The 24,102-nt window shown below is 47.3% G+C and overlaps 2 protein-coding genes across 44 annotated transcripts in view; one reads left to right on the forward strand and one right to left on the reverse strand.

The window, feature by feature from the left end:
* The window catches only part of LOC311596594 (uncharacterized protein), a 167,015-nt gene extending 153,391 nt beyond the window's left edge, over positions 1–13,624 (reverse strand). For all 3 annotated transcript variants that reach the window (XM_084780202.1, XM_084780203.1, XM_084780201.1), the window contains exons 1-3: positions 13,509–13,624; positions 12,814–13,326; positions 11,809–11,917 (exon numbers count right to left, since the gene is read on the reverse strand). In XM_084780202.1, coding sequence (XP_084636328.1) covers positions 11,809–11,885 — 77 coding nt within the window. In that variant the 5' untranslated portion in view covers positions 11,886–11,917; positions 12,814–13,326; positions 13,509–13,624. The remainder of the gene's footprint in view (positions 1–11,808; positions 11,918–12,813; positions 13,327–13,508) is intronic.
* A 227-nt stretch (positions 13,625–13,851) lies between these two features.
* CELF4 (CUGBP Elav-like family member 4) overlaps positions 13,852–24,102 on the forward strand; it is a 280,175-nt gene continuing 269,924 nt past the window's right edge. For 4 of the 41 annotated variants that reach the window (XM_084778835.1, XM_084778847.1, XM_084778842.1 and 1 more), the window contains exon 1: positions 13,876–14,704. In XM_084778835.1, the coding sequence (XP_084634961.1) occupies positions 14,419–14,704 (286 nt within the window). In that variant the 5' untranslated portion in view covers positions 13,876–14,418. Of the gene's footprint in view, positions 14,705–24,102 lie in introns of all 41 variants that reach the window. The other 37 variants (XM_084778851.1, XM_084778862.1, XM_084778831.1 and 34 more) reach the window with 22 other exon arrangements.

The raw sequence follows: 24,102 nt of genomic DNA on the forward strand, positions 1-24,102 counted from the left end.
AGAACCGTGGGGAAAAAAGAGGTTTCAGGTGAAGACACGGTGGGAAGTGGCAGGTGGACAAAGTGAACTATTTTCTCCGAGGAGGAGACTCCTTCAGGAAGGAAGTGGCTAACAGCATTCAGATGAGCACCACAAGAAGACTCTACTGGTGACGTTAGTAAGCATGACTCTTGTGAAGTGGGCAGAGTGTGGGGAAAACAGATCCAACAGTATTACAAACCAAAGGGACCAAAATACAGCGCGTGAACAAAGGCAGCTGCCTCTTTCCAACCCTATGGCAAAGCAGAGGAGTGAGACAGGGGTTATCTCTGGGGCCAGGAATTCAGATTTCTTAAGGCAGCTGGCTGCCCTGCAACAAAATGAGCTCCCCTCTGCTTCAGGTAGCTAAGCATACTAGAGAACCTTCTACTGTGGACAACAGATTTCTCCAGTGAATGCGGAAGTAAAGGAGAGAATGCTGAGGTCATTCCAAACACACGATTCTGTGCCTCCATGGAAAATGAGATCAGCCAAACAGTCACTTCTGCTCTGTCATTTAGAATTGAGTGTCAAACTCCAACATCGGTAAAGCAGGATTAGAGAGAGGATTTTGTTGTGCCTTTGAGATACAAGACAAATAGTGTGTATTCCTTTCCTAAAAGACTGTTTGAATCAGAGTAAAAACAGCTAGAATTGGAGGAAAGGATGGTGAAGTGGTGAATGCCATTGGGCCACGTCTTTCCTTCTTGCTCAGTTTACCAGGTCAGTTCCTGGAAGGAAGCATCAGGGAAGAAGAACCTGGTTGAAAGCAGGATTTTGTAACAATAGAGCCAGGCCTTCCCATTCCTCCTCCTTGCTCCACCCAGACAATGAAGCACTGCTCCCTTAGGCTACAGACTTACAGCAAACACAGGCATTTGCTAAGCCCCCAACTCATGGCCATGCACAACTTCTAAACAGTCTTCCTGAAGGCGGCACCCCGATAGCTTTTGTTGGCCTCAGCACCAACTGAGGTTGAAACACACAGAGAAGGGTGGAGAGAGAAGAAAACAAACAGATAGACTGATGAGCAGAAAAGTAAATGGGAGGGGGGGCTGATGATTGATTGATTGATTGATTGATTGATTGATATATCTGACCCTGAGCAAATCACTTCACTTGTATGCCTGCTAATTGCCAAAAGTAGTAGGAAATGAGAAAAGATTAGAAGATGTTTTCAGTTTGGAAATTCTGATTCTCATTTTGTATCTGTATATATAGAGCACCCCCAGAGGCCAAATTCATTAGTAACAAAAAGAAAATACAATAAGCCCCAATGAAGACATGGGTAGACACACACACACACACACACACACACAAACACACACACACACACACATCCCAGATTATCACAGGCAAGCAACCTGTAAGCATACAGGAGCTGAGTGATGCTTTACATCCCACATCTCTAAGTCCTGGAAGTGCTAGAGCATACACACATTTAACCTGCCAGCTGGACCCATACTCAAGTCTCCTCTCACTGTGGTACTAGGAGATGATCATTTCAAGTAACCTGAACACTTAGCAAATGAAATCACTCTAAGTTGACAAGCCTTCATTATTAAGGATGATCAAGATAACTAAAACTTGTTACCAAAAAAAAAAAACCTCTTGAAATGTTTTGCTGTTGCAAGTGTTTTAAGCAGACTGACAACTCTGATCTAGCACAGGGCTCTCCAAGGCACTGGGTTCCAAGTCTCCCAATACTCTGTGCCATGTCCCCAGCTGCATCCACACAGCACAGTGGGGCCATTCTCCAGTATCCTCTACATTGTGGGAGGACATTCAGAAGCTGTCCTGATCTAAATAGAAGTCAGGGGTAGGTCAGGTGAGAGGCTACACATCAGACAACTCCATCCTCCTACTTCAGAAGGGACCCTGAAGACCATGGGCAGCAGGAGAGGCGAAATGGGCTGATTTCAAAGGAAGCACAATGCTACAACAAAATACCTGGCAGCAGGCAGCTCAAAGGGAGAAAGTGGTTTTCATTTTGCTTTGTGCTTTTGGTGTTTCCATTTATAGGTGGGAAATCAAGGTGGAAGGAGAAGTTGTGGCTGGAGCATCAGGCACATAGGGTGGCTTGCTCTTGTCTGGGCAGGACAGAAAGTAGGTGGGACAGAAAGCAGGGCTTAAGGCATACCTGTTACCATCCCACCTCCTCCAGCTAGACCCATCTCCTGAAGGGCTCCACAGCCTCCCAGAACAGCGCCACCAGCTGGAGACCAAGTGTTCAAACATGGAAGCCTGCTGGAGCATTTTACACTCCAACCTTAAGAGTTGGCCTAAACGGGCCAGAATGTGGGCATAGGTGGGCCGTTCTAAGGGGACAGGAGAATAAAGATGGAGGAAATAAAGATTAATGTGTGACTCCCATTCCATCAGGCATTCATCCTGGTAGCTGTCCCTACCTGAGAATCCTTTCCCAGTCCTGTCCTTAGTTCAGCTCTCAAGGCCAAGCACCAACCAACAGGCTATATATAGCCTAAAAGCAGAGAAGGGACGGCAGAGAGGCAAGAGGGCAGGCACTGTCTCTGGCACCTTGAGATGTCAGGCACTCTACCTGTCTTGTGCTACTCTAGTGACACAGAAGACAGAAGGTCCAAATAACCCCATGGCAGTTTGCCTTCAAGTCAGCCTTGAACATAACCTGTAAGATATTATTTAGGTCCAGAGAAGGCCTCAGGCTGCCTCCAAACCACTTTGCAACAAAACTGCTTGCTTAGAAGCCTTTGCAATGCAAAGAACTGAGAAGGGCTGTGACTGGTGGTGAGCTCCCTGGCAAAGGGTGAGTGAGGCAAAAGAGAAGTCTCCAGTCATTGCTGGGGGGCTGGCCTGAAGCTGGACATAAGGTAGACTCACCAAAAGTGGCTTAGAGGCTCTGCTTCTTTCTTGATTGGGAATGCCAAATGGACATGACCCTGGAGGACCATCCCTACAATGCACTTTTCAGAGTCTCACACTCTGGTGGCAGCCCCTGGCTTTCCCTGACCTGGCAACCAAGAGACTCTATTCATCACAACCCTATGGTCTCTATTTCCCACAAACACCATCACCCCTCTGTTCTGGACTGTGCAAGTACAACACACACACCACCACCACCACCACCACCAGCAGCAGCAGCAGCAGCAGCAGCATTCCCACAAGGAGCCCCAGAATCCACCCTTTTTGTCTCTGGTCAATTAGTTATTAGACATGTAGTGGTGTGAAAACATGGTGCCCTCAGTTTCTGCAGTCCCCCAATGGTCGCACAAGACCAATATGTTTGTCTACATCCTAGAAATCTCTTGTTATCACCATCATCACGTAGACACGGTCCACTGGTTGCCCACACAGATGACTGACATTCCAGTCAGAGGCAGTGAATGCTGGGCCCCCGGGATGCCCACACAAACACAAGCAGACAAAGTTAGGACCGAGGAGCCATGAGTACTCAGTAGTCAGAGACACTTCAGGAATCAACTGGCAGGACAGCTATTACTGCAGTGGTGTAGACAGATTTCCTCGGGGTGGGGGGGGGGGCAGGGGGCTGGAACAAAACCACTGAAGTAGGGAAATTGTTACTATCAAAGAAGGTTATACAGCAAAGGCATAAATACATGAGTTTTGTGTATGGTCTGCCTCTTACTGACTGTGTGCCCTTTATTGCAAAGATACAGGGAGGAAGAATACACCCTATAAAGGGCTGGCGTGCACTGCGTAAACAAAGGCATGGAGGCTGAATGACATCACTGGGCATACAGGAACAGGGACTAGATGAGAAGAGCTGTGAATAGCCCAGAAGCAGGGGGCTCCAGGCTAGAAAAGATTGCGTCTGGAGGTAGTCTCCTCTGTGGCCCTGGAAGGCCCGGTCTCTAAGGAAGCTGCAGGCACAGTGGTGGTGTGCTGCCAAACAGGCTGTCAGTTTGGCCTTGTCAGGGACTTTCTTCCCATTGGCTTTGACTCTGACAGGAAAATCAGCAGGCCAGCGGTACAAGCCAGGCAGCGCAACAGACAAGGCCCTAGGGACAGTTTAAGTGGACAATAATTGCAGGTTATTATATACCGTGCTGTGGCCAAAAGCCAGGCAGCTGTTAAGTGTGATTGGGAGAACTAATGGGGAGGAAGAGGAGGAAGCAGCTGGGGTTGCTCTCTGTGTCCCTAGGACTAGGACTGCTCTGGAGCCAGGAGCAGGGAAGAGCAAGGGACAAGTTGGTAACTGGGAGCAGGTTGGTGAGTGAGGAGTGTGTTTACGGCACAGCACCTAGAGACCAGTTCATTCTCTCCTTTCCTCATCCTGCAAGCTGTCAGATCAAGGATGAAGGACACATAGGAAGCAACTGAGGTCCAAGGAGTGGAAGCAGTGACCTAAGAGCCCACGGGGAGTTCCTTCACAACCCAGGCATCCCCATTTTTTGGTTGTTGTTGAGACAAAGAGGTTATTTTTCTGAGAGGCTATGGCCTGAATGGGCAGTTGTGAAACAGAGCAAAGACCCCCTCAGAACTGGGAGGGTCTCAAGGGGTAAGAGCTCAGCACCCCACCAGGTCGCGCCAACTAATAGGGGCAGGGATTATAATGTGTTATCTCTCAGAGCCTTATCATTTCCTTAGAAACCTCTCTGGAACAGAAGAATCATATGCCCATTTAGAGATAAGTGTTCATTTGTTTGTCACTTTTCTCACCACTGTGACAAAATACCTGAAAGTATAAACCAAGGGAGGAAAGGCTAACTTGGTTCTGTTTCAGAGAGATTGAGGTCCATCACAGCTACAGGAACATGATTAGGAGAAAATGAGACAGCCTCCATCATCCCAGGAGCAGAGATCCCAGCAAGAATTGTGGGTTGGTTCAACACTCAAAGTCCTCCCTCTGGTGCTTGGTGGCCAGGTCTGATTTCCTAAAGATGTCATAGCCTTAAAATGATCCCACATGCTGGGAACTGAGTGTTCAGACATGAACAAGGCAGTGGAGGACAGCTCAGATTCCAACTACTACAGTGCAGAAACAAAAGCAACTTCCTGATGTACGCATGTCAATGGTAATCACGTGATCATTGCTGCTCTAGAGGCTTTCAGGCCCCATCCTAGACATGCTATTAGGAGACTTGGGGAGAAGTGAGCCTTACTCCCTGCTCTTTATCACCAGACTGGGAGAATTTAGGGATTAATCCTGAATACCTAGGATTTCCTTAGTACCTATAAGAAAGAAGCCATAGGACCAAGTAAATCCCCAAGAACAGACATATCCCTTGGAGGATGTGTGAATGACTCTGCTATCAGCTTCTCCAAGTCTTATCCCAGAAGCTCATAGAATGGATGCCTCTTAATGAAGATTCCCAGACAAAATCATGTCTTTTGTTAATTCACAGAGGTATTGATAAAGGCCAATAAGAAAACCTAATCTGGCCAGTGGGGACCAGACCCACTTTCTCCAAAGACAGACTTTCAGGAGCACCTTTTAAAAGACTTGGAGCCACCCTTCAGTTACAGCAGTCAAACCCTCCTTCCAGAATGGACTCACTCTAGCCAGATCTCCCCCAGACCGAGTGTGAATACAACCTAACTCGGTAGTCCTGATTTGGGACACAGCCACCTGACTCAATTACATTATGACTCAATGAGAAGGCACAGGGCCAGCAAGTGAATCACACAGCTTCCCCACCCTCCAAAGTGAGGGGGGACGTTGGCCTGAGCAAAAGTCTCCCTAGACTGGGCATGCAGGTGTTAGGTAAAGGACCTCTAAGAAATGAGAAATGGAGATTCTAAGTGTAAGCACTGGGGTAAGCCCTTCTCTGGTGAGTGTAGGTCTCTCCGCTATGGTAGCATAAACCTCAGAGATGAGGACTCTCCCTGGTTCCTTCCTCTGCATCCCCACATAGCTAACTAGAGACTCAGTCCACTAGCTCCAAGGACACTAGGCTCCCACTAAGTATCCTTATCATCTGCCCAATACCGCTGAGAAAACTGCTCCAAAGAAGCCCTGACTATCCTTTCTTATGAAATCTCCATGTACCCTTGCACAGGTTCTCAATGGGTGCTCTGTACCAGCTCCTGGTAGAAGAGAGACACTTGGTTTGGCTGTAAGCATAGATAACATGTGTTAGGTACCTGTGACGTAGCCGGCACTGAATAGCTGTTCCTCTTTCTGCCATCATGGGAAGCATACTTATGCTTTAGATGTAAAAACTTAGACTCTGAAGAACATCATTTGCAAGGCTGTCTGGGCTCCCCCAACCCCGTGTGGGCTGTGTGTGTGTGTGTGTGTGTGTGTGTGTGTGTGTGTGTGTGTGTGTGTTGTGTGAAACACAAGCCATAATCAGTTATCTTCCTCAATCACAATCTTATTTTTATTTTTATTAGAGAGAACGGGGTCACATGAGTATATGCCAAGGCCAAAAGAGGGCACTAGATTTCCTGGAACTAGACTTTGGAAGATGGTGAACCTTCCAGTATGGGTTCTGTGAACTGAACTCCCATTCTCTCAAAGAGCAGTATGCACTCCTATCAACTGAGGCATCTCTCCGCCCCAGTACCTTACTGTTTTTATTTTTATTTTTGAGTTAGGGCTTTCTCATTGAACCTGGAGACCATCAGCTCACCTAGACTCACTTTCCAGTAAACCCAAGGATCCCTCTACCTCTACTTCCCAAGGCTAGGCTTAGAGGCATCCACTCCCAAATCAGTATGTGAACATGAGAGTTGGGGAGCATAACTCAGACCCTCATGTTTGTACTGCAGGTATTTACGTACTGAGCCATGTCCCCAAACCAGGCCGTCTCTCTTCCTAAGTACAAGATATGAACCTACCATATGTCTATTCAGCACAGAAATATATGCCTCGTATACAGATTTTTAAGCAGTAAGTGTTCAGCTGTATTTATGTAGTATATTTCTTTCAAGTGTGCTCTCTGAGACAAATTTATATTACTGTGTGCATTGAACGAGGGACCAGAATTTGTACACACAAGTCTACATGGACACTTTAAAGGTTATGAAACTTATTAAAAAGAAGGCTACAACCAGTAAGTATTAAAGGGACTGGGTGTCCCTTAAAACTGTGGTTTCTTCTTTTAAATATGCCTAATAGCAGCAGACCCTTATTTTTTGACAGTGGAAATGATCCAGAAAAGATAAACTCTGTTAAGATGGCCCTTATACGCATGTGTGGGGGGAGGAGTGACTTCCCTTTTGTGTCTGTCCTTCCTAAACTCCTGACACCTTCTCTGGTCCTGTGCCAGTGATTATATTTTTCTGTGTTTTCTTTAGATAATAAGCTCATGGTCATGATGTCCAAATCCCAAAGGCCTTGCTGCAAAACTTGCATGCTCAACCACACACATACACACACAATTCAGCACACAAGTCTGCCTCTGTCTATGGCCCCATGCCCCTGACGGTGCGTGTATATGTCGTCCTCATCCTCAACATTTGCTGTTCCTTTCCAGACCACATGACTATATGGAGGCTCTTTGATAAGCTCTATCAAGGGTGTTTGGCCTGTAATCTGCATGACATTTGCAGCTTATGACGTGCATATGGCGGGCTATGTCCGGCAGGAGCCTTGTGGCTTTGGGGAAAGTTAGGATGAGAAAGCCCAGGTAGGACTTGTGGGTTCAAGAGTGTTAGAGAAAGCATAACCATGCTAAAGTGACATGTATCTAAAGCATCTTGTGTGACAAATGCAACGTGCTATTCCAGTTTCCGAGTGATCTAGTGTCTGCAAACCTCAGGGCTCATGTACAATAAATTAACATAATTAAAAACTAATTAGTAAAACATCACAATTAAAAAAGACTTCTGTAACACCTCTCAGGTAAGAAGATGAGGCCAGAGTGCTAGCTGCAGGTACACCGGCCTGGACCCCAGAAGACTGAATCTGTGATACAGCTTTGTGCTGCCTGAATATTTCCATCCCCAAGGAGTATATAGGGAAATTAGAGTGCAGTGTGTAAGCACACCCACACATCCACCTGGAGACTGGAAACCCAGTTCTAAGACTCAACCCTGTTGCCCTGCAGGAGTAGTTGGGAGGGGCTCGAACATTCCCTCAGCCCCCAGTGGCCTGTTAGTGATGCTCCAATAATATTGGCTGTCCAGACATTGATCGGAACACTTTACCTGCACTTACTCATTTAATCTTCACAATGACTCTATGGGCCAGACTATTTCTCTGCTGGTTTTACAAATATGGAAAACTGAGCCACAAGGACATTAAATAACTTCCCCCAACATCATGCAGCTAATAAGTGGGAAAGGCAGGACTTAAAGCTGGCTAAAGAAGACATCTACTTCTGTGGTTCTGATCACAGTCCTCTTTCAAAAGATACCCATATTTTTCTGGAGACAATCAGCTAGTTCCTAGCTCCTTAGTACCCTGCAATGGATATCATAAAGTCTACATTCTTCTTTCCATGTCCTGTTTATATCTCGCTCCCCACTTTCTGGTTTTAATGATAAATTTTTACATGAAAACCATGAGTCAACCTCATTGACATATCACTTTCTCTTGGATAGGAGAGGAGGAAGGGAAGGAAGGTAGAGAAAGGGTTCTTGATTTTATTTTATAGGAAGGACCACTAAAGTCCAAGAAAGTGATAACCTTCTGCTCCATCTGATGCTGTGGGCACACTGCCCAGCATGTCCCCAGCCTAGACTTGAAATCCCTTTGTTCTCATGCTGTTCTTTCATTGGCAGCCTGTCCTCAACAAAACTGAGGGATTGGGATAAAAGCCTAGAACAGGAGTTGACCAAGGACACAAGGCATAGCTTGTCAGTGAATACAGCTAGGGACCAAGGAAGCATGTCCTTCAGACTTAGCAAGGAAAACAGCATAGAGGACCCTTCTCTACAAGTCCTGGTCCTAGTTAGTGCCCTGGTGATGTTCTATCCCTCTAAGGAGCCCTTGGGTTTCTCAAAGACACAGCTTCCATCCTCCTATCATCTCCTTCCCTCTAATAAATTTGGTTCCCAGCTAGATTTTTCTGTGGACTCAGAACAGGACAAGAAGGTCTTTCAGTGGTGACAAGCTATTGCTAAAATTAACAGAGGTGGCAAGAACTGTTTTTTGTTCTCTCTCTCTCTCTCTCTCTCTCTCTCTCTCTCTCTCTCTCTCTCTCTCTCTCTCTCTCTTCACTGGGTTTTATATGGCAAAGCCGTCCCAAATTAAGGACACAGAAGCTCTGAGCTTGTGGCCCTATTCACAAAAGGCTGAGCCCTCCAAGTCCTACCCTGCTTTCTCGCCCTTTATCTATGGGAGCTCCTGGGAGCCTCCTCTTGTTACAAGAAATACCACAGCTGACTGTTTACTCCTGAGCTGCATCACTGCAACCTCTGCCTCAGCCCTGGCTGTTAGTTGTCTGTCCCTAGGACCAGATGAGGGCTCTCTTCTCCAGAAAGTCTTCCCTGGATGCCACTGTCTGCACAGCTCCACCCTCTTCGAGAATTCTTCTGACTCTGTGTGCACTCTACATTTGGACAGTCATTTGTCTCTTGAGTCAGTCTCTGCCCAAGCAACACTTAAGAAAGCGAGATGATGTGTTCAGCCTGTGCTCTCTGCCCTCTGCAGGCCTAAGCAGAGCAGTCACCACCAAGACATGCAATCGGAGATCTAGTCTCTTACTTGGGAAAGCCAATGTAGAGATCAGCTGTTTTCAGTGTGGTCCCCATGTGACCTTAAGAATCGACTGCTTCTTTCCTTGTGGTCTAAGCCCAGGCCACTGTTCGGCCCCCTGCAGTAGAGCACTCTCGCATCCTGCTTTGCAGGCACCCCTCTCTCCCCAAAGTCATTATTCACCTCACAGTTAGTTCACCCCTACTTCTCAACCTCAACTTTCATGCTTTCTGTTTTCTATTTCCTCCTTGTAGAAATCCTCAAGCCTGGAAGACATTTAACCATCTGTTACAGTTTGCTGTTCTGGGGCTTTTCACTTGGTGCGACTTTGCTCTCTAACTAGACAGTGAGTTCTTTGCAGACTTTTCCTTTCTCCAACAATTCCAGTGAGAGATCAGGAGGGCTGGATGAATGCAAGGATGGCTGAGTGGTGATACCTCCAAGCTAAGCCAGGCCGATTCGGGAGGCTTTGCTCTTGTGTGTATTCTCATATGTAACCCTGAATCCTTCCCCCAGATGTTGGACCTGGGCCTGTAGCCCTATATTCTGAGGGAGCTGAGGAACGAACTCTGTTAAATTTATCATGAAGTGCTGTCATGACTACCTCTATGTGAGCATCACTGTGTGAGGGGGGTGACAAAGATGAAAGGGGACCACACTCCTGCTCTCTGACCAAATAGAAAGAGAAGCTACAGGCAGAAGAGCCAATGAATGTATGGCCTTATATGGTACCAGAGGTAAGGGAATGGTGGGTGGCTAGAAGAAGGGAAGTGGTACCTGGGGACAGTATTAACTCCCCTTAAAAACAAAGAGGAGGAGCAGAGATAAGTGATCTATCTGCCCTCAAGCACCTTCGCCACCACAGGGCACCCTGACACCCCCAGAGATGAATCAGCAACAAATCTTTCACTCCAGAACTAGAAAGAAAATAAAAGCCAGTTCCCCCCCCCACCCCCGTCCCCAAGTCCCCCCTTCCATTTGGGGATGGAATAATTGTGGCCATGAAGTGGCAGTTGGAGAAAAAGTTTTAAATCTAGTTAAATGTCACCGTGAATAATACTTTGCTCCCATCTTTCCCTAATTACATTTCTCTCTGATGATCTGAGGTTTGTGGGGGGGGGACCCTTAACTCTTTTTAAAATATCAAGGACAAGGATGCCGATGAGCCAATTTAATCATATGCCATACATTTCCCCCGGGGGCCTTGCTCTTCTATTCATTCTTTTGAGACACCTGTCTGAATTTTTATAACCCCAACACTCTGCTGTGGCCAGCAACTGAAAGCAGAAGAGCTGCTGCGGCTTGGTGCTTCTAAGACCGCCGCTGTGCTTTGCCAGAATCTGCTTCTGCTGCTGTTTACACATGAGGGGACCTGGCCTCCAGGATGTTTCTGAGGGGATCGGACCTAGAGTAACTCACCACACATGACCTAGGCTTTCCCACCGAAGGGCTAAGACCAAATCCAAACAGTGCTACTCTCATGAGATGGACTACGGGAGAGAGCAGAAGCTCACCTCAGTAGGAAGGCATCCTTCCCAGCCTTGGGTAAGCACGTGAAAGAGGCACAAGCCAGAGGCGCAGTCCTGCAGGAAGCATGAGGGACTGCGCCTGGTAATCTGAACCATCCAGGGGACCCCCTTCATTAACACCCCCAATTCTTTCACTCACTCCTGCCAAGATGCTATTGCTTTGATTTGCACAGCGCCTGTGATTAATAATAATGGCAGGAATAACTGAACACTTGTGGTATGTGGGGAAGAAGGCGGTGACTGTTCCGGGGAGGGGGGGGGGCCTTGCCTGAACAGTCCCAGCTTTCACTCCCCAGCTTCTAATCCTCAAGGCTTTGCTTTTACAGGATGGGAAGGGAACCTCACGTAGGAATTATTTTCATTAGCCCTCCTGTTATGACCAAAAAAAAAAAAAAAAAAAAAAAAAAACCATAGCCCACCGCACAATGAGATCCTAAGAACCTACAAGATGCTGTTGGATAGTGAACTTGAATAGCTGTTATCTTCTGCTTATGTATCTTGGGGTATCCTGGCAGAGAGAGAGAGAGAGGAAGAGAGAGAGAGAGAGAGAGAGAGAGAGAGAGAGAGAGAGAGATGTGCACAAACAGTGCACAGCACACAGTACTAATAAGACATTTGCACATACCTGTCACACACTAACAAACACTACAGCTTGCTTACCAGTGCCATGCCCACCTTATTATGGCTACCAGAGGCACACAAAACATACAGCCACAGTAGATCTCTCCTCTGCGGATGAGGTTTTGTTCCATTCCACCAACTTCAGAGATTCTTACACTAGTACCTAGATGGGATAATAGAAGCCTAGGAAAATCACACACAGCTCCAAAAAGCAAAGACAGGAAATTTTAAAATGAACAAAGCTCTGCTGTTCTCAGAATTGTTCTTGCTCTTTGGGTCAGACCCCACCTCAGGAAGGAGGGTCTGGAGCCAGCTTAGGCCTGGGACTGTCAACTTCAGAGCTGAGACTCTCTGGGCTTCTGGCCACATCTGCCTCCAGAGTGTACAGCCTTCTGGTTGTACCAAACGGTTGGCCGGGTTTTTCAGGCTGTTAGGGTTGCGCTTCTTTAAATTAAAATTTAAGCACAATGTCTAGTAATGTAATTCAGGGTTAAGAACAGAAAACCCTGAAAACCGGAAAGTGGCCAGCGGTGGGGGGGGGGGGGGCTCTGGGTGTATAGGGGGTGGGGGCGAGGGTTAGGCCAGCAGCTCCACCAGCCCTCCCAGGTCTGGCCCTGCAGCCTGAAGGAGAATGGGCGCGTTATTTTAATTGGCCGCGTTTCTGAAGCCGAGAAAAGCAAACGTAGGAGAGGATGGGTGTGCAGGTAAACATGCTGAGAATGAAAATGGGCTGCCCGGCCAAGTTCACTACCACTATTCGCCCCCAGAGGCGGGACAGCTCTTGCGCCTGCCACTCCCTCTCGCGCACAGCTGAGGCTCCAGCCGGGCGGGCCAGGCGGGAGTCCCGCGCTATGCGATCAGGGCGGCCAGCCTCGGCGCTCGAGACTCCCAGCTTCGCACCTCTGGATGGGGTGGTGCAGGGCAGCACAAGCCGCCGAGCAAGTCTACCTCCGGCTGCTTATGGGTTGGCGAATGGGGAGGGGGGTATCATTTCTTTTACATTGGGTTAAGAAAAGAATATTTCAATTTTACATAGTAAAACAAAACGAGAGCAAATACCAAGCGTCTCCTCCGAACTGCCTATCCCGCCACAGCGCCCAGTTCCTTCCTCGTCCGCTGCTGGAGAGCCGGCCAAGAGAGACCGGGCTCCTACCTTCCTCCCTCAAGCCACCGGCCGCTCTGGCTGCCGCTGTCGGGACGGGGAAAAGTCGTCCGGGATTGAAACATTCCCTCCCGCCTTCTCAGAAGGCTGGGGCGGAGAAAGCAAGCCGAATTCTATTCCCTGAGCCTCTGGCGAGCCCCGGCTGCTCTCCTAGCCCCATCCTTCCAGGTGAATCCGGTGTCGGCGGGTGCAGAATAGGAAGGAGAGATTGGGGCATTGCTCTGGCAGGTTTTGGAATGAGAGAAGGAGAAAAGCGGAGACAGAAACAGAAAGCGCGCGCTAGAGCTCCTGGCTATAGATTTATCCACATAATATATATTTATGTAGCTTTTATTTTTCCGCTGGACACTGATCAATTCACACTCAGATCTCTGGGCGGACTCCGTCCAAGCTGGCTGGCTTTCTCTAGTCTAAATAAATAAATAAATAAATAAATAAATAAATAAATAAATAAAGCCAGATGGGAGAGAAAAGCGCCCATTCCACCTCCGCCGCCGCCTGCGCCGCCGCCCCGCCCGCCGTCCCTGCCTTCGCTTAGCCCGCCTGTCGCCCTAACAGAGCGCCGCTAAGTGGATAACGCCCCCCTACCTACCCACACGAAAATGAAAATCAATGCTTTGAAAATACAAAAGGTTGCACCTGCTGCTATTACAAAAAATAACCCCCAAAAGGCAAAGAGAAGAGACCGGGAGCCCCGGTGGCTAACAGGCACCCGCTGCCCGCGGCTGCGGGGCCCGGAATCTCAGCGCCTCCCAAAGAGCCATGCGCCTAGCGCTATTTATAGCCGGGGGACGTCTCGGACTGTACCACCGCCTCTCCGCGGGGCCGCCGACGGGGGAGGCGCGCGAGGCCGGCGCCGCCCCGGCCGCCCTGCCCCCGGCCGCCGCCTGCTGCCGTGCGCCCCCCAGTGCGCCCACTCTCGGCCTCCGCGCTCCCCTCCTCCTACCGCGCACCCTCGCCGCCCCCACCCCTGGTCTGGCAGGGAACTTGAACCGGTCCAGCCTGTTTAAACCGAAAGGACAGAGATCCTGTCTGTTCAATGTAAAAAAAAAAAAAGAAAGAAAGAAAGAAAGAAAAGAAAAAGAAGAAGAAAAAAATCACATCAGACCTAGAGAGAGAGGAGAGAGGAGAGAGAGAGAGAGAGAGAGAGAGAGAGAGAGAGAGAGAGAGAGAGAGAAGAGAGAAGAGAGAAGAGAGAAGAGAGAGAGAAGAGAGAGAGAAGAGAGAGAGAGAGAGAGAGAGAGAGAGAGAGAGAGAGAGAGAGAGAGAGAGAGAGAGAAGCATAGAACGAGAGCCCAGAGCAGAGCGAGGTCTAGGAAACCGAGGGGAGAGAACCCGAGTGTGTGTGTGAGTGTGTGTGTGAGTGTGTGTGCGTGTGTGTGAGTGTGTGTGTGAGTGTGTGTGCGTGTGTGTGCGTGTGCGTGTGTGAGCGCGAGCGAGCGAGTGAGGGAGAGGAGCGAGAGAGTGCGAGCGAGAAAGAATAAAAGGAAAGATTTTTCTCTATGTATATAAAGATGGCCACGTTAGCAAACGGACAGGCTGACAACGCGAGCCTCAGTACCAACGGGCTCGGCAGCAGCCCGGGCAGCGCCGGGCATATGAACGGATTAAGCCACAGCCCGGGGAACCCGTCGACCATTCCCATGAAGGACCACGATGCCATCAAGCTGTTCATTGGGCAGATCCCCCGAAACCTGGATGAGAAGGACCTCAAGCCCCTCTTCGAGGAGTTCGGCAAGATCTACGAGCTTACGGTTCTGAAGGACAGGTTCACAGGCATGCACAAAGGTGAGAGCACCTTTCCCTCCCAACTTTGCTGGGGAGCTGGAGCGGGGCGGGCTGCAGACTGGCCGGCCAGCTACTGGCAAGCGGGAGACGGGGCGAAAGCGAGCCGCCGGCGGGCGCCGAAGAGGGAGGCGCTCCCGCAGCGGAGACCCAGCTGGGGTGTGTGGGGAGATGTTCGCCGGGACAAGGCTGGGCTTGGGGCGAACAGCCGATGGAAGCGGTGCTGTAGAGAGGCTGCGGGGACAGGAGATGAAAAGAAAGAAGGATGGGGGACAAATGGGGCTGGGGTTTTTGGATCTGGGGACTTGAAAGATTGGGATGGGGACAGCTGCTCCAAGCAAGCTCAGTAAACTGAGCGGACTGGCGGGCGCTCAGCTGGCCCGGGATCTGGGGTGCTGTCCATCGCCGTGGTGCTGAAAGCACTACAGGAATTGCTCTCCTCCTCTGCATGGGCCAGAAGAGCAGGAGTGCAGCCGTCTAAAGGGGAGAGGGGTAAAGAATTCAAAGAGAAATTTTTATTTAGCTATCAATCTAACAGTAAACTCTCCCTAGCGAGATGTGTGCCTCAGTAGTCTGGTTGTGGTGTGACTGGTGTGAAGGGGCTGGTTTCAGTATTGGGAAGGATTGGTAAAAATCCAACGCAAGAATTAACAAGCAAAGAGGCATCCCCCTGGGTGGAGTGAGGGGTCTAGGAAACCTGAACAATCCCCATCCCCAGTGAGGCTAGGATCTGGGAAAGAAAATATGCATGTAAAAGCTACGTCTTGAAAGGTAAACCTTAATTTATCCCAAACTCACCATACAGAGAGCTTTACACTACATTATTTCTCCCTAGAAGCAATCACTGCTAGTGAGTGCCTGGGGAAGATGGAGACAGAATAATCAAGGAATTAAAACCTAACAACTTTTAGGAAAGTGGTCATGGGGTTGTCTGCAGCCTGCCTGTTTTCTCCTTGTTTTATTATCTTTAAGGCAGAGCCCCCAAATGAGTTCAGTTGTAGAATGTGTGTGGGTGGCTGGTGGGTGACGAAATTAGCCCAGTGCTCCGCTCCCTAACAGTAATGTATAGGATGTGCACCAGGGATTAATCGGTGCTGGAGCTGTGTGGGCAAGTTAAATGCTTTCTGAGAGAGATTGATGGCCAGACAGGGACGGAGTATGAGGCTAAGGAAGTTGTAGGGATGTATGGATGTTCCGTTTTTAATAAACAGTAGTGTGGAGAGCCACAGAAGATGCTCTGTTAGAGCTGGTGGTTTTGAAGATGAAAACACACACGTACACCCACCCCCCCACACAGAGAGCAGCCTCATCTTTGGCCACAAATGGGCTATGAGCATAGCTGATCCTCTGTCACATTAGGTGTAGAGTGCAGAGCTGAGTGGCTCTCTAAGCAGCAGAAGGTTTTCACTACCACACCACCCTCATTCCCCAGCCCTCCCTTCACGAGAATACTGAACAGAGCTCCCAAGTCTTCCTAGTTAGAGTCCCAGAGAGCAGTTTTTATTGGTTTTAGCGTCTTCCAGCTTGCATGCTGAGGAGTAAATCTTAAAGTTAATGGCATCTTGAGTTGCACACACACACACAAAAAAAAAAAACCCACAGCAGAATGGAAATATACTAGATTTTCTGGGGTGGGGTGAAGGTGGGGGCTGTCATGGAGATAGAAATCAACCTTTATCCAATATGGAGAAAATGTCTGTTCAGAAGAGATATTAGGAAGAAGAAGGGGAAGGCAGTCTTCAAAATAATATTTGGAAAAAGGAATACTTTCTTTTCCCCTCCCTCTGGAGGAACCATGTCTTTGTAGTTTTTCCCATTCCAATCAAGCTCCCTAGAAGCTAATCAAGGTTTGTATTAAACCTTTGTCATTCTAATAGGTCCTCGGTTTTAAAAATAGTAATAATAGAATTTAACAGCATGGAGGATGGAGGCTGCCCATCTTAACATTTGGTTCTCGTAGTAATTTAATATTTCAAAGTTCAAAAAAAAAAATCAGAACCCACTAGAGGCAAAAGACAGTTGTGAGGAGCTAAATGTTCTATGGGTTCTGTATTGGAGCACATTATTGCTCCTCTATTTCCAGTTCAGATAAACTTTAACATTATTCCATGTTTCTTCTCAGCAATCCCTTGCTGATACCACCACTTTGTTTCTAGTGTAATTTGAACTCTCTTACACTATAGTAAAGAATTTCTATCATTTGCACCAGAAAGCTACATAAGGTTTAACACACACACACCACCACCACCACCACCATCACCTCCACCACCACACCAGACCACACCATATATATTCTACATGTTTATACAGGATTCATAGAACAGGCAAAACTTCATTTCCCAAATAATTCTTCTTGCAAACTGGCTCAGCCTGTGACAGGCAGGACTGCTAGCTCTGGCATACTGACAGCCTCATTATTTCCCCTGGCCTCTCATAATTTGGGTATCTATGAAAGTTCCTGCTTCTCTATCCTTCTGGTTTTCAGAGTCAGGGTTGGGCCACCATCTCCCTGACAGTACTGAGAAGCTCCAGGAGAGCTGAATAAAAACAAGCATTTCTTAGGGCTGGTTTATTCAGTACTGGTATAGTTTGAACTCCTACTTCACTGATGCAGTCTGATTTATTAGCTAATCCTAATTTAAAAAAAATAAGCCTCTGGCCACCTTTAAAAAATTACTTGCTTGCCATTGGTGATTAATTACTCTTAAGTGAAAAAGCATGATGAGGCTTGAAAAATGAATGCTGCATTTGGCTTCTACATCTTCCCAATCTCTAAACTGACAACGTGAAGCTCAGGATGGAACTGTGCCTTTGTTAAGCCTGGTTTCAGGGCATATCTGTGGTTCTTGCTCCCCCCCTTTATTGAGTGTTTAACTTCTAATGAATTACAATGAGATATAACAGAGAGACCTTACGAGACACTGGCCTCCAGTGTGTGTGGCATGTGTACAATACTGGTTCCTAAAAATCAGTAAAACCTAAGGCTATGCATGAGGTTTCAGGTGGGTATCCATTTCTTGGCCACCTGCCATTTCAGGTAACTAAAAAGGGGAGGAGTTCCAAGGGTTAACGGAATACCTGCCATTCGTAGAGTGCACCTTAAAAGGCAATTACTCCAGTCAAATTGGGAGTCCATGGAGGAGGGAGTGGGTGGGAGTTATGGATCATCCCCACCCCCCATATCCAGAAAAGACTGTTTGACTGGGAGGCAGCAAATAGCAGCTGTGGAGTGGGATAATTACCGTAAAGGTAAATTTACCCCCTAGAGACCAGCAAGCAATTGGTGGGAAGGGGACCAGTGTGGTAGGCAGAGAGAAAAAAAAAGAAAAGAGGCCAAATCAAAATTCAAAGAAACAATACTCACAGAAGAAAGCCCACTGCAATGCAAACTCCCACTAACTAGAACCTTCTCTTCTCCTCAATTCGAAGCACTTTTGGAAAGATTGTTTTTTCAGACTCCAAAGAGAAAGACATTGTAGTATTGATCAAACAAGAGAGAGGCCAATTCCCGGGATAGCAGCAGAAATGAGCTGAGGGCCAATTGCGCCCTGTTTTGTAGAATTTTTCTTCCCTGAAAAAGAGAACAGGTCACCCACTAGTCTACTTCTTTCCTTTCTCATTTTTCTTTTACTTCTCTGCATTTTGTCTTCTGGCAAACAGAGACATAAGTACACACACTCACGTGCATGTGTGCGCGCGCACACACACACATACACACACCACACACATACACACACACACCTGCATCACACATGAATAAGACAGAAATCCATTCATAACTTTGGTCCTGTCTAGCAAGATAGGAGGCAGCAAAGACTGAGTTACTGGGATACATAAAGACTAGTGCTCTCTGGATAGCCATATTATAATGCATTATCTTAGGAATCATTTAAGTCTAATTTAAGTGGTATTTAGTATAATATTTATGAATTAATGTAATCTAAACATATGGTTGTCCCTAAAGGTTTAAACTGTCTTCACCACTGATGTGTGCTTGTTCTGGGAGTCTGCAATGCATTTTAATCTAAACAGCCAAGTCCCCATCAGATTCCCTCTTGTTTTCTGGTCAGAACACCTCTGTACCTGGATAACTACTATGCTTTGAGTACCTACTGTATGACCAAATATCTACCCTAGTGACAGCCCTGGATCAGGGCAGGAGGCTTCAAACTCAGGAGCTACTGCTGTAGGAGCAGCAGCCTCCGGTACTACCATACTCCATGCAGAAGAAGGGTGGGGACCGGGCTACAGAACCTTCTGTGGATTCCTTTCCAAGGAGGGCATCATTTTAATACATCCTCACTATCAGTTGCACAACCTCTTATTTCAGCTGCACCCAGGTAGGAAACATCTGAAGCCCCTTGGCTTGTTATGTACGTGGAAGAAAGAAGAGAGATGGAGACTACGGTTCTGTGTTGGTGATTTGTAACCATCTTCATAAAATTACATTTCATGCTCTCATTTAAAGACACAAGCGTTTTTCAGAACATCAAATTTCCACCTCTTGGTTTTAACCAAAATGGCTTTTTTTTAAAAAAAACATGCTGTGCTTATAGGTGAATTAAAACTGTGAGGCACTATCTAGTTTCCATTTTCAAAATGAGTCTAAGACAGCAAAACTGAGTATCAGTGTGTGCGTCAGCTCAATGAAGATGAACTTTTTATAATTACTTTGAAAGATAAAAAGTCAGTTTTGTCCAGAGAAAAGACTAGCTGAATGACTTGCTACACATCTCCAAATGCTAAAAGAAAGGTTTACCTTGTCAGAGAAAGGAAAAATGGGATATCCAGAATAAGAAAACAACAACAAAAAACTAAAAATGTTACCGCCACCACCAAAAAAGGAGCAGTAGTAATTATTTGGAGACAAATGCATGTCAAAGCAACATTAACCACTTAAATGCTTCCAAATTCTGATAGCAATGTGTCCTTTTAAAAAGCAAATAAAAAATTAGTGGGATGATTGTTTCAGTGAAAATACTGGTGAGGTTTTCTTAGCATAATTTTATTTGTCTTTAAAATTGATGTTATGTGAATCAGCACACAGGCAAATTAGCATGCACACATGCACAAATGTTCATCCATGTGCAAAAATGGTTAACTGAATTCCACATATATGAAAAGAGGGCTGGCCTAGATTTCATTGCAATTCAACAGGGAGATGCTAACACGTGCCCCCAGTCCAGTCTGTAATGGTAATTCCAGGTTGCATTGAAAGAATCCCCTTAAAGTTCCCATCACTGCTTCTACTACCTCTTCTAGTTGGCCCGGGTTTGTAGCTTCTCAGACACACACACACACACACACACACACACACACACACACACACACGGGGGATTTTCTTGAATGAATTCATAGCTTGCAAACAATTAGAAAATGCATAATCAGGTTGTAGCTCCATGAACAGTCATTGAGAAGTTCTCAGAGTTTTGAGTTTTTGTTTTTGTGTTTTTATGAGTCAGGTTTTAGGGACATTTCTAAGATCACATCACCACTACTATTATTAGTGTCACCACCCTCATCATTCTAGATGGTAAACCATAATAGGAGAACATGCCTAAGAAGACAGCCAAGACCCCCACTTTATTAGTTAAGAAAAGAACTTTGCCTAAAATAAATTTAGGGAAAAAACTACAGAGCTCACAACTTCCATGTCCCTGGAAGAGAGTCAGTTTCCAGTGTGACCAAGAGTGGTCTCACCTGAGAAGGACTTGGGGCAGGGTGGCTGTAGAGGAGAGGGAGATACAACAGTGAGTAAGGCCCAACAGTGCAGGCAGAGACTTTTTAAAAGCCACACTATAAGGTCCAAATGCCAGCTGGAAGCTGAAGCTGGCTGTGCTGTGTGACCGTGGTACTGAGCTTAGAAGGGAATCCCAAGTGACATGTGGAGAGAACAGCCAGAGGGTGTGAAAGCCAGCATGCTTCTGAGTACCAGAGAATGGGGTGAGGAAGATGCTGTGGCGTGTGTGTGTGTGTGTGTGTGTGTGTGTGTGTGTGTGTGTGTGTGTGCGCGCGTGTTTCACACATACACACATGTATGCAAAGGGAGGAGATGGCAGAGACAAGCAGCATAGAGGTGATGTGCAGGCTATATACAACATCAGAAAGGTAATGGAGAAAGGAAAAAAATCTAGAGAGAAGGTCTGTTGTCATCACATACCCCTCCCCAACCCCGAACTCATGGCTTGGATTTGTCAGTGCCCAGGTTACAGTGTGGAGGTGTGTTTCTTTTGTATCTGGCTGGTTTTTCCACTCAGAAGCCCAGGTTTGAGAGAGAATCCCATCCTCGTCCCCCACCCATCACTCTTTGAAGTCTGGCCTGCTTCTGCTCACCCATTGACTCATTTTAGAAACGACCTTCAATCTGGGATCTGAGAAGCCAGCCACAGAGCCCAGCTCTCTGCAGGACTGAGTCTCCCTACCCACTGCTTTCCTACCCCGCACTCTACCCCTGGCATCCCGGCCTACTTTCCTGTCATGTTTACACACACACACACACACACACACACACACACACACACACACACACACACACACACCACTTGAGAAGCTGTTGGTCCTAACAGGCCCTCTGAACACTGTGCTGTCGTCTCTCTAAATGGAAGCAGGGTGTGGCAGACACCCAATTCCCCTTCTTCTGAGATCTTTATAATAAGGAAGCACATTTCCTCTCCCCTCACCTACTGCTTCTCTCACACACATCCCCCTCCCCTCCCCAGCCACCCACCGTCCCCCCAGCCAAGTCCTTTAAATGCATGGCCTCTCCAAGAACGGCAGGAAGCATCCTGTCCTATCCAATCACCTCTGAGGGTAGACCAGTGATCGCCCTTCCCTCCTGGCTCAGCTACGGCCCCTTCGTCATCCTTTACCTTTCCTCTCCCCCTTTTCCTCATCCTTCCTGCTAAAGAAGCCTACTCAGCCCCAAAGTGGGGCCTGAAGAAGGAGACAAACGCTCCAGCTGACCGCATAGGGGTGGAGTTAAAGGGGCTGGGACAGAATGACCACTGTAGAAGCAGCCAAAGTTCTTGTCTCCTACTCTTGACTGACTCAGAAACCAGGATTGTTGCCCATGGGAGTCCCACCCGGTGTCCACGTAGGTGCTTGTGGCAAGCCTATGGCTATGGCACTATATCCGTCCAGGGGCCACTGGGAACTTGTTGAGTGGAAAGGGACAGAGGCTCTGGCAGAAATTCTGTCAACTCAGGAAATCCTTCTGGTTTCTGAGTCCTTCGAGAGTAGATGTTTTCAGGAGCATGCACTCACACGGCTTCTCCCCTTTCACCTGGTCTGAATTTGCTTTCTCTTCTCCCTGTTGTATCTCTTCTCCAGTGTGAGCTGATTGGGGCTCTAAAACAGCTATTCCCAGCAGCTCAGCTCAGAAGCAGAACCTATGTGATCGTCTGCAAATATAAATAAATGGGTGCCCTCGTGAAGGAAAAACGTAGTCCTAGTTCTGTGAATACCAGAAATAGGGACCAAACTCAGGAGCGTAAAAAAAATTGATAATGAGCTGGCTTGCAACAAGGGTTTAATTGAGAGCGACTCCGGAAGGCTGGCTCTGGACAGCCCTGCGCAAACTGACCGCGATGCTACTTTATTGCAATACACTCTGCTTTAATTAATTATCTTTGTTAAGAAAGGCTACAGATCAAAGGTTTCCACGCACTTAACGGATCTCACCACCACCACCCGTGTGCATTAGGCTGCCCTGCCACCCGCTAGTGAAGCCAGCAAGCTTTCTATTCTCTTCCTCATGGCTGTTGATTTCTTCCCCTTTGTTATTAAAAAAACAACCAGTTCTTCCACACGGTTGTCTGTCTTAGGACTGGAAGTGTGATTGGTGGTGTTGGCTGAGGGCTTGGGGCTGTGTTTCCACAGCTGTTTCTAGAATTATACAGCTAAGACTCATTCACCTTTGAATCTGTGTGGAGAGTGTGTGTGTTGGTAGAAGAAAAATAGAAGTCATGGAAACATAGCTACTGAAAGAGGCATGTGTGTGTGTGTGTGTGTGTGTGTGTGTGTGTGTGTGTGTGAGCACAGGTACAAGCCATGGTACACTGCCATATAAATATTATGGAATCAATACCTTTCCCATCCATTCCCACACCTCTTACTTTCTCCCTCCTATTTCTTGAGCACCTGTGCCTCTGCCGCATTTCACACTGAGAAATGTGCACAACTGAACCATGCATAAATGATGCTGTACTGAACCATGCTGCTTGGATCCAGTTGTGGATGATGGGTGCCCAGTGAAGGACAACCCTACCTTAGGGTAGGTGGTGCCTAGAGAGTCCACTGCTCAGCATATAACAGGAACCTCACTCTCCAGTGTGCCCCGGACCTACAAACTGACAGGTGACTTAGTTGAAATCAGCCCTTGGAGTCGTTTTAGGCAGATTTGAACGCCATACGTGGCTGTTTGTTCATTATTCTAATTTAATGATGCAGTCACACCTAATTAATCCATGTCTGGTTTATTCATACGCTGTATCTGAAGATCCAGAAGATTTATCTAACTAGCCAGCAGCTTCCTTGCACAGGGACAAGTGAAGGGGCACCCCCTACAAGGGCATGTGTGGGCCTCTACAGGATAGGACCACTATAGAGCCAGTTGGCAAAGACATGACCTCTAACATCTTCCTCTCCATAAAGGTAGGCCTGATAGCAGACCCAGAGACACACATAAGTGAGGTCTGAGCATCCAAGCACACATGCACACACACACACACACACACACACACACACACACACACACACACACACGAAGCAGGCCTTCAATCACAGAAATCCAGCATCCATTCCCTTCCAGAAGGTGAAAGAGATCAGCAATGTCTGCTGGCCTGATAAGCATTCTTCTGACCGGAGAGTTGGTGCAGAGCACTGAGAGGCTGAGCTGAGTCAGCCTCCCTGTTTCTGGCCTTAAGAAAGTAGAGCCAGATAAATTATTATTGCCTATGCACAGATAAAGAAACCAAGTCAGTGAGGAAGCATGCTGCTCAAGTCCAGCTTGTAGAATAGTCTTTGATGTTCCTTTCAGTGGCTGGTTCTTGCCAGGCAGATCCAATGAACACCATCTCTCACATGGCAGGTAAATTAAGAGACCAAGCCATGAGCCTAATAATATCCTTATAAAGTCAAACCTACTCTCGAAGTCCTAGGAGACAAGAGGCATCCAAAGATCAAACACGACATCACAGAGTGTTTGTAGGGATTGTCTGGTTCTGCTACCTCCCTATAATGCTCTAATTGGCTATTTGATCAGCTCTAAAAGTGCCAGTGTTCAAGACAGACTCTCTTTCTTTCTCTCTCTCTCTCTCTCTCTCTCTCTCTCTCTCTCTCTCTCTCTCTCTCTCTCTCTCTCTCTCTCTCTCTCTCTCTCTCTCTCTCTCTCTCTCTCTCTC

This window comes from Acomys minous, assembly GCF_964271855.1.
Source record: "Acomys minous genome assembly, chromosome: 4".
In the NCBI taxonomy this organism is placed as follows: Eukaryota; Metazoa; Chordata; class Mammalia; order Rodentia; family Muridae; genus Acomys; species Acomys minous.